Source organism: Phocoena phocoena, chromosome 9 (assembly GCF_963924675.1).
Source record: "Phocoena phocoena chromosome 9, mPhoPho1.1, whole genome shotgun sequence".
Taxonomy (NCBI): Eukaryota; Metazoa; Chordata; class Mammalia; order Artiodactyla; family Phocoenidae; genus Phocoena; species Phocoena phocoena.
In genome coordinates, this window is record NC_089227.1 from 48,354,478 (window position 1) to 48,365,399 (window position 10,922).

A 10,922-nucleotide genomic window follows, 5' to 3' on the forward strand; every position below is an offset into this window, starting at 1 on the left:
TTAATTTGAGTCTAGAAATTCTGTTGAGGCAGGAGTATTTAAATGGCATTTGGAAATGCTTACGAGTAAATACTTACATCCTCACCAGCCTTGCCAGGAGGGCCAGGTGGACCACGAGCACCTGCAGGACCCTAGGAAAATGGGAGACCCATTGTTTTGTTAATGCTATATTAAGAAACTTCTTGAAAAAAATATTTATCACAAAGGGGGAAAAGTACTCACAGTTTGACCAGGCTCACCAGGCTCACCAGGAGGTCCTTGGAAACCTTGAGGGCCCTAAGAAAAAACACTATGTCACATTGCAAGCCTTTATTTAATTCTCTGTCTTTTTTACATAAGAGAGATTACAAGCTTTCGGTACTTACAGGGGCTCCAGATGCACCAGGAGGGCCTCTAGGTCCCATCAAACCCTGTAAAGAGGACAGATATAGTTAGCACTGACAAGTCGTCATGGCCTAGGGTTGGGTTAGACAGGACTAGCTTAGTAGTGCCATAGACATTTTGTGATGGACAAATGAACAGAATTGTCCTGGTCTCATTTCACAGTTTTTGTTCCTCTCAAGGAAGCATTTAAGGACCCAAGTTTCCTCCACTGTTTTCTCTGCCTTTGCTTTCACCTTTGCCCCTCCTAATCCAAATCAGAACTCAGTTAGATGAGGTGGCCACGGGTTCCTTAACGTTGTGCACAATTGGGCATATTGAGATTGCTCTAATGCAATGAAGTGACTCAGTCTTTGCACAGTACAGAATATACAACTGCCGTTCATGCAGCTGATGAAGCATTTCCATTTGGATTTCCTTATCATATGTCATCTCCTCATATCATACTCAGCTAAGAAATTGATATTTTTATTGCCACAAGGGGCATAAATTGAAAAGGATCAAAAGTCTGTCTTAATGATTAGAGGGAGGTTTGTTATAACCTTACAACTCCTTTAAGGGCTATTGGTGACTGATGAAAATGTCAAACAAAAGTGGATATAGTAAGGGGTGAAGGAAAAATAAAATATTATTGGAACATCCTACTGGAAGAATCTATTATATGCTACTGTTATTGAAAATATGGCCCAAATGACAGCAGATTGTTTTCGCCTTTGTTCTTCATTCTGTAGCACACAGAGTAAAACAGAGTGTTACTAGTTTGGAAGCTAAATACACATTGTGACTCCCCTTTGCAAGGCCTGTGCAAACTCTTCTGTAGGGGCCATTCCTCTAATGCTGAATACATTGCACAGACAAGTCTCAGTTAATTTGTTCACGACACATCAAGCATGGGGACTCTGCAGTCAAGTCTGCCCCACTGTATTAATGCCTAGAGTCAAATAATATGGATTTTATTAAAAAGCTCATCATCTTAATTATGAGTTATTTATTTGGTTTTAGAAATTGCTTCAAAGTTAAAAGAAACTGTCACTTTTCAATCAAAATAATATTTTTAGGTGTACATTAAAAATAATTTTCCTTGACACCATGAATTTTTAATTATATTTATTCATTTTTCCATGTATTTGCAACAATTTCATTTACATAAAAGGTAGTTTATTTTGTGGAGGCTGTGAGATGGATGATGATTATTCATTAATTCAGAGAAGGACCCTGTGGGGTTTTATAGTTATTGATTTTCCAACATGGAAATTTATTTTAATGCTTTATTGCTGCCTACCTCTCCTATTTGTGAAACATATCTGTTGATTACATATGTCTGTGAATGTGCAAGCTTAAATTATATTTCACTGATATTTAAAAGTAAAACACTCTGCTATATGCCCCCCAGAGAGATGTTCCAAAGTCAGGGGAATCTGAAATCCATATTAATTTTCCAGGCTTATGTAGGCTTTTTTTTTTTTAATTAATGCTTTACTTTTTTTTCTTTTTAGCTTCTTCTTGAGATATAGGTACTGCTTTAAAACTGACTAATGTCCAGCATTAGCTGAAATGGCTGATTTCAAATATCCAATATAAACAAAGCCAAAAGAAAATCTCTACTTCTTCATTTCAGATATGAATGTTTTAAATTACCATGCAAAATCAGGAAATTGGAAATCATCAATTAACGGCATATTACTTCTCAAGTGAGAATTTTAATTTACAGAAAATATCGTCTTGCCCTTACCGTGTATTAGCTTATTGCGGACCATTAGCTCCAGCAGAACATTTTTGAAGACAGAGCACTGAATGCATTGTCCAGGTAAAATTTATATTTTAAAGACTATCTTAACTTGGGCGTATAAATACCTTTGTTTGCAAACAATTAATTAAAAATCACTAAATTATGTGTGGGTATGTACTAAACTGCAGTGTTTAATCAACTTAACATTTTTATTTCCAGCAATTTTCCCCTCTATTTTTTACATACTAATATATATTTTGCATGCTCATATCAGTTTTTTTTCCCCCTAAAACATCTCACTAATGCTTGTTAGAAGGTTTACTTGTTAAAGATAGACCATCATCATCATAGTCATAGTCCCTCCTATACTGATTTATAATTAGACTTTAAAAAAGAATTTTTTATCAAGATGGATAAAAAGAAACATTTCCTCTGTTGTTAATTCCTTGAGAGAGGGTGGGAATCTGTCATATTCACTCCTATATCCCAAATGCATAATATAGTTTGGGTCTTATCGAAGACCAACTTGGTAAATACTTGTTAAATAAAGTAATGTTTTATTCAAGTACTGGATACATGAGCCATGATGTTGAATATCAGACATCTTGCCTGGCATTCTGTCATTAACCACATATATGACCTTGGGAAAGGGCTTAAACTCTCTACCTAGAAAATGAACGGGCTACTCTAGAACTTGCTGATCTTTTCCAGCAAGTTCATAGAACTTAATAGTTCTGCGTCTCTGTGGGTTGCTTCAAATTCGAGGCAATGTTAAAGTGCATAAAAAAATTAGAGTGATTACTTTTCTGAATTAAGTTGGTTTACCTAAATTATGATTACTACGTCCAGAGATTATTTCTTGGATATATAAATATCTGGTCTATCCTAAGGAGGCATGTTTGTAGAAAAAATCAAACCCCCTAACCTAGGCTTAGATTTTTATAGATTTGAATACAAAGAGAGCTGCTGCTTTTATCTGATCTGAGTATTGAGTATTAAACTAGGTAGCTAAATAAATGGCAATGTGAAATTTAACATAAAGTAAATTCTCTATTCAGTAATTTTTTGGCTAGATAAAAAGAGATAAGCATACCATTGGTCCAGGGCCAATTCCAACTCCTTTTCCATCATACTGAGCAGCAAAGTTCTAGATGGGGAAAAAAAAAATAAAATAAAATATATATATATATAAATAACTATTGGCCATGTAGTTCATTTTCTCATTCTACTAAAGATTTTTCTGTTGTTGTTTAAAAGGAAGCAGTATTTCTGACATAATTATTAGTTTAGACTTCCATATTGAGCTAAATTCCTAAAAATTCAGGAGAGATACAAGTTTGAAATTTAGTCCACACCTAGTTTGAAATAGGGAGCTTCCCTACCTTATTTTTGAAACTTTTCCTGCCCTGTTAACCCTCTCACTCAAATCCCCACCCCCGACCTGTACACTGAGGAAGACAGCTTTCTAAACTTTAAAAGTCAGTGAGGGCCCCTGATAAATTAAGCAGAACCCAAGAGAACAACTTTATATTTCTACCTGTTGCCCTGCTCCTCCATGACTACACAAAATGACTAAGAGACCTTTTTCTTGCTGTAGTTTCAAAAAGGATATAAAGAGTTTTAAAGTTTAGAGGAAAATTAAATTAAAATGCCCCTTGGAAGATTAAATTTTAAAAAATAGTTCACAGTAATAGCTTTACTGTTAAAGATCTCTCTTACAGTGGTAGACCTATTAAGAAAGGTGCTTTTTAATGCACTCAGTAGATAAGCAATCATAATAAGATCTTTGGGGGAGAAAGGTCTTATTTTACTGGTGTACAGTTGGGTATTAGAATCAGGCTTCTGATTCATAGTACTAACCAATTAAGCAAATATGTTTTCCTTCCTGCAGTGAGGCCATTTGGCACTCATACCATTGTTAAAGCATAAAGCTAAAAGAAGATATTAATGAAAAAGAGAAATGTACTTTTCTCAAATTAGTTTCAAGCAAATTAAACCAAAAACTGCTTTGAATGTTGGTTCAGTAGACTTCAAGCCAAGGAGAATAAAAAGAGTAGGATGTTTGTGAAATTGCTTAAGATCAGGGATTTCATTTATAATTCAATCTAATCAAACTTTTTAATAATGCAACACCTCTTATTTGTGCCCTACTGATAAAAGATATTAAATTCCCAAATTAAATAATGGTCACGAGGGCTGCAGCTACCTTCCCCGAACACAAAGACCTGTCCTGTAATTGACAAGGGCTCACAAAGACATCGGGCAAAGCAGAATCTTGAATGAAGAAACCAAAGAAATGAAATAAAATACTATACTAATATCCAAATAGCAGACTCTCCCTTAAAACTACTAAAAATAAATTCCACAATGAATCTTCTTCCGATACAGGTGTAAGAAACTGAAGTTAGCTAAAAGTTAAGGATACTTAAGACACCTTACCCCACCAAGACCAGGGGGACCAGGAGGACCAGGTGGACCAGGTGGGCCTGGGATACCATCATCACCATCTCTGCCTGGTGGGCCTGGCGGACCCTGTTATGTAAAAAGTGAATTAAGTCAGGGTTAGACAGACTCTGCAGAAACCTAAAGGAGACCTCAGAATACATGTGGTAAGATCAGTTGGTCAGAATGTACAAGTGGTGTGGAAATTTAAAATGCCACATTTGCCACTATTGACATGGGTCTATTTTAGAAGGAGGTTTAGCAGCTGGTGTCTGAAGAAGACACAAGACAGGATAGTTCCTCTTGGAAGAGGACTATGTCAGCCATTGGATATTAATTCATAACGGAGCTCCAGTATTCAAATGAAGATAAAAATTATAGCTAAAATTTATAGCTATAAATTCATATGGTTAACAGTGCACAGTGATGTACTGTGTACATTGATTGTCAGTTTCTGACTGATGAACTTACTCAATTGTTTTGGTATGTTATGTATGAAAAGCAGATTAATTGATATGATAATTAATAGTTATTTTATCACAGGGTAGAAAATCCTGCAGATTTCCTACCATTAACACTATTTATGTTGTTAAAGTAATTTACTGACATAACCCTACCTCTAATAGATTGCTTGAGTGGAATACATTTAAGTCTGCACTTCTCGATGGATACAAGGTATAGGTATTTATATATTGATGAAAGTGTCATATAATGAAACCATGTGGTTATACCTGCCACATAAGCATAGCAAGGAGATCTAAGAATACGATGAATAAAATGCAAGCCTAACTTGTACATTTATTAATTTAGACAGAAACATGTTGTTGGCTGCTGTTTAACTATTATTCCCAGCCTAGATAAAAGATCTTACTTGAAAAGCAAACAAAACATGTTAAAAAGAGAAGGGCCATGTGGTGGTAGGTAGATATATTTCCATTATGTATGTTTTGGACAGGTCAACTAAAAACAAAGAAAGATAGACCATGCAAAGAATATGGCTGTCTGTAATAGTTCTACTTTCTTAAAGGATAATCTTGACCTAAAAAGAATATTGATTATATATAATAATGCTTATTCACTTTCTGTAAGGCATTATTTGCTTTAAAGGTAGGCAATTATTTGGATACATAATATCCTTATAAATTGTCGTCTCCTGTAGTTTCTAATATGTAGTTATTAAAATATGGGCCAAAGCCCTTTAATAGTTCAAAAATTACACACCCTTTCTCCACGTGGTCCTCTATCTCCAGTTGGGCCCTATGAGGAAGGTAGAAACAGCACAATAATAAATGTCTAGGCAATTTCCAGTGAATGAGCAAAACAGTCGTGATAATAATTAGTCGGTAAGGCTGATCTAACCATAATATTATTAGATAGTGGCTATAAAAATGGCACAATACAATAGACAAAAGTACTTTGTTTTTATTATAATTACATGTAATTTTTTTAAACTGGGAGATTGGAGGCTATAGTCTCCAGCATTAGGCCAATATTATGACCACTATTTTTAGAAAGATGATTTCTGTGGATAAAATTATCATTTTGTAACATCGATAACAGCATATTTATATAGTCAAAGCCCTTTAAAATAAACTTTTGTTTATCACATATAATTAACATAATACTCATTCCATCTCCAGAACAAAAACAAGTCTTTTCTTTTCCTTTAGTATGTAAATCACCAGTTGTATAATATAAGTATAATTAGAGATGACTCTGGAAAATAATAAAGCTTTGTTATCTTACACATCAAAGCTATTTTATTTTATGGTTTAGCTAATGCATATTCATGTGGGCAAAATCTTGACAAAGTATTTTCCTTCTGTAGTGTACCATAAATTTCGTTAAATTGTAAGTTATCGCTGATCATTTCAGGTACTATGGAGAAGTATTGGATTCTTACCTTTCTTGCAGTTGCCTAGAAAAGAATAAGTAAAGGATTATTATGAGGAAGATTATATAAATTTTAAAATGGCTCCCATTTCCATGTAGTGTACAAACATACCTACAGAGTATATATATTTTGCATTACTATTATCTTAATATCTCAAAGCACAATTTTAAATTTTACCAATAAATAAAATAAAATACATATAGAATCCAGATATATACTTATCTGTAATTATGCCTCAAATTCAATTCATGAACTAAGAATTTGTTCATAATAATCTTGCAAATGATTCCAAGGGAGTGATAAAATTCTCTAGCTTGGTGAAGTCTTCTAGTTCGTAGCAGCTGATGCTAAAACCCAAACTTCCACTGGATAATTTACTCTCTTTTCTTATGGGTGTTCGTTTTAGGGTGGTCTCATTCAGTAGCCCCGCCCATTTCAGAAATTGGGGTGGGTACTTTCTAAGGCAGCCAGAAAGGATTGACTACCATAACTCCTGATGATTATTTTGGAAATTCGAGTTGGTCAATATCAATACAGCCTCCTTTTCCTTCCCCAGAGAAGACATGACTGGGGCCAAGGCAATCAAAGTCTAAAATAACAAATTCATAAAATAATTTTACTCACCTCTTGTAAAGCTATAGAGGAAAGGGGAAAGAAAGAAATAATTATTAGTATTATTTCATTGATCACTAGCAGTGACTCACAAATGGTTATATTAGTCTATAAAATTGACTTACCTAATTAAAGGACAAATTATCTTTTTTATTAAGAATATTCTAATGACTTAGAAATTATGCACGTCAAAATTATGGCAGGGATCAGCAGGATGATAAGTATATTTTGAATTAAATGGTTAATTATTTACTACTTTATAACTGCTGTGAAATATTAATGTGTCTAAAGGTACTTCTAATGTTTAGTAATTAAGATGCTATATTGCACAGGTGAATCACTGAATATGAGCAAAACCAGTATACTGATGAGGAAATAATTGGTATTAGACAATTTTTGATACTTAAAAATTTTAAAAGGGGGAAATTTAGGAAAGTACGTTACCTAAAGTTTTTTTCTAAAACGTTAACGTTGCAGAGTTTGTAAGTTTGTACCTTACCGTCCTTTTTCAAAAGGTCTAATTTGCAAATAAGTCACCATGAAAATGGATTCATTCGGACATCTGAAATTTTGCTTTAAATAGGTTCACTTAAGTTAGGTAAGGTCATTTTACCCATGTGTATCACTTTTGTCCCCGAGGAAGAATTGCTCTGTATAAATGGAAAAACTGTGGATTAAAGATCTAGAAAAATAATGGGAAAAATACACTAAAGGAATAGCCTCCCCCTTTGCCATAATTGCTATAAGCCTTTAAAGACTGAATGCCTCTCCTACGGTATAAAAATTATAGGTTAACACAGGATATAAGGCCAAGCTGGCAACAAAATGAATCACCCCTAAAAATTGCTTTAATTAGGTGGCCAAGAAGTGTGTCATTTGGAGTGGGAACAGCTGCTGCAACAGTCACAGTTCAGGAGGGTGGACCATATCCAGCACTGACATTTAAGGGCAATTTATGAGAATTACTTTTAAATTAGGAAAATGATATGTTTACTTCATTGTGTTCATCAGTAGGAAGAATAATTATGCCTGGACTTGATTAACAGAAGTTCTTATGATTTTGGAAATTTGCCTTTTAATTATTCAGACTGAGCCACTTTGAAGAATGTGTGTTTGGTAACTTTTATTCAGACTGTAGTTGTATGTTGATCAGAAGGTGAATTGCCCTTTGTACCTTCAAACTTTCCTAGGTCTATTTTCATCTTTTCTCTAGGAGACAACTCTTTCCCCCTGCCACCCTCAGATCTCATTAAAAAAAATGAACTCGATACTATGAATTTGTTCAATGCAACTATTCCTTAGTATTCACAGTGTGTATACTAAAAGTGGATGAAGGGAGAAAACACACATACACACACAAATGCATCAGTAATACACCGTGGCATGTGGGTGGAGCAAACTTTTAGAGTGTTGGTTGTGGCCAGATCCCCCTCTTTACCCCATCAAATCAGTGTCTTTGGTAATTAGTCAGCCATTTTCAAGGCAAAACCAGACTGATTTTCTTCATTCTATCTTAACATGGAAATCTGGTCATAAAACCTACAGCTGGAAAGCAGCCTTGGAGTCCATCCAATTTCTATCCTGCATTTTAGAAAAGGCTCGGTTTGACTTGCCCAAGGTCACATGATAAATTATTGGCATGGGAAGAACCGGGTCTCCTGAATCTCAGATCAGTGTTGATATTTCCCAACTTGCTATGTTCAGAATGCCTGTCTTTGGGAACATATTAAAGAGATAACTCTGGCTCAACAAAAGGCAGGGCAGATTTTAGCTAAATAATGTTACCATTTCCATGACCAGGTAATGAAATGAGAAGCTAATTTTACTTTTCAGAATGTATCCATTTTTCCTCCCAGGATACACTGACTAGCTATTGGGATTGGCTTCAGTGAGAAATGCAGATCATTCTCTGTATAAACCTGTGGAGTCTTTAAATGGGGATTCCATAAACCTTAAGCCCTGGACCCCTGTGCTCTCACTGTCCCCCTCCAGAGGGCGCCTGGTGGTCGTCATCATCATCATCGTCATCATCATCATCATCCAGACCAGTCTTAAAACACCCAGAAGAGAAAAGCCTTTAGGAGGTGAGTTTTTTAATTACTAAATTAAGGGCTTTCCAAACCAGGCCTCAAGTTTCACAAGGTGGGCATCAGTGCAGTTTTTGGGCCTTTTAGGCTAAGGCCTCTGCCTTCCTTCATCATGTCAGTTAATATCTCATCCTTAAGGAAAAGGATTTCTGCTCCCTTTGAGCTTCACTAACTGGAGGATCCAGATCAAGTTAACAGGTTCACTCTGAGTTGAGAGAAAAGTTCCCTAACTTTTGGCGAGAGTCGAGCCTTTTTCGTTTTCATTTCTAAAGTATTTTCCATGTTTCTCATAAACGCCAGCGTTTCTCCACATGCCAGAGAGCCTTTCCTCCAAGCTGTACCTAGAACTTTGTTAGGTTTTCCTTTTCAGACCAGGTGCCCACCCATCTAACCTCTTTCCCAGACTGCCCGAAACAAGCTGAAGGCACTTACATTGGCATGTTGTTAGGCACGAAGTTACTGCAAGCAGCAACAGAGTCCGCGTATCCACAAAGCTGAGCATGTCTACCACCTAGACATGCAGACTCCTTGTGTCGCAGAGCCCCTGGGTCACCGGCGGAGGTATCACCTGGCGGGCGCAGGCATACAGTCGTGGCGAGTACCTCCAACTTCGCCGAAACCTCCTGCCGCCTTGGTGCTAAAATAATAAAGCCCGGATCTGCCCTATTTATACGGCCAAAGTTTCTCTGGCCCGAGGGTGCTTCCAAAAGCGCTTCCACCAATGGGAGGGCTGGGGCTGGGGGCCCGGGCAGCCACAGCTGGGAGGAGACTGCGGGGGCGCAGAGGAGGGAGCGGAGGGGGGAGGGACGTGGCCACGGGGCTGGCTTCTTAAATTGGTTCCATCCTTTTTGAGGACGTGGACACTTTTGAGGCTTTCAAGGGGAAACTCTGACTCGCTGTCTGCATACCTCCGCCCTCCCCATCTCCCCCGGCCCTCCCCCGCGCTTCCCAAGTTTGGAAACACTTCTGTACACGTCGGAGAGCTCTGCTGACACCGACGTGGGCAGAGTTCTCAGATCTCCGGGCAGCCGGGCAGCTGTAGAAGGGACTGGAGCCCAGAGATCAAAGCAGGAGCTGTCCAGCTCTGCCTACCTGGTGCCCCGCGGGCCACCGGCAGGGCGGAGGGCCGGCGGGCGCGGAGGGGGCAGGGGACCAGGGAGCAGGATCCGACTGCGTGGCGCAGCCCGAGGCCGCCCTCCCTCCGCCCCCTCCACCCCGCCCCCACCCCCGCCCAGCTTTCCTCCCTCTCTGGGGCGTCTGTGCGCCCACTTTTTCAGCAGTAACGCGCTCTCTTCTGGCTCCGGGAAAGGGTGAGAGGGGGGGTTCAGTCGGTGGAGGGTTTACTTGGAGTCCGAGGACGCCCACCGTTGGGAGGGTGGGGAGGGAAGAGGGCTAGGGTCAGCGTGGCATCCAGCACCAGGGAGGATATGCTTTGCGCACACCAGACTAGACCGAGCCACGGGAGAAATCATACGACCTCCTCGCTTCCCTCTGTTGAGGCTGATTCTAAACCGAGGCTTTGGGGATTATCTGGCCCTGCAAAGTGACTGCAACTGACCAACACGGACTCCTTTCTTACTTCGCAGTCTCCTTCTGAGGTTGCAGTGGAAAAGTCCACGCCCTCCCCTTCGGGTTTCCAGTCTCCCCCTCCTCTTCTCCACAGACTCCTTGTCTGGATTTACCAGCTACAGCCCGAGCCTAGATTTAGATAAGCCCCCAGTGAGGCGCCGCCCGCTATCCCTTTTGTCCTCTCTGCCCATTCATTCACCGACCCCAC

At 38.5% G+C, this 10,922-nt stretch overlaps 1 protein-coding gene across 1 annotated transcript in view; it reads right to left on the reverse strand.

Moving 5' to 3' along the window:
• COL1A2 (collagen type I alpha 2 chain) overlaps window positions 1–9,867 on the reverse strand; it is a 36,046-nt gene extending 26,179 nt beyond the window's left edge. Inside the window, exons 1-9 of the mRNA XM_065883522.1 lie at window positions 9,578–9,867; window positions 7,071–7,081; window positions 6,456–6,470; window positions 5,774–5,809; window positions 4,550–4,642; window positions 3,204–3,257; window positions 366–410; window positions 223–276; window positions 78–131 (exon numbers count right to left, since the gene is read on the reverse strand). Of these exons, the coding sequence (XP_065739594.1) occupies window positions 78–131; window positions 223–276; window positions 366–410; window positions 3,204–3,257; window positions 4,550–4,642; window positions 5,774–5,809; window positions 6,456–6,470; window positions 7,071–7,081; window positions 9,578–9,647 (432 nt within the window). The 5' untranslated portion in view covers window positions 9,648–9,867. The remainder of the gene's footprint in view (window positions 1–77; window positions 132–222; window positions 277–365; window positions 411–3,203; window positions 3,258–4,549; window positions 4,643–5,773; window positions 5,810–6,455; window positions 6,471–7,070; window positions 7,082–9,577) is intronic.
• Window positions 9,868–10,922: the final 1,055 nt, after the last annotated feature.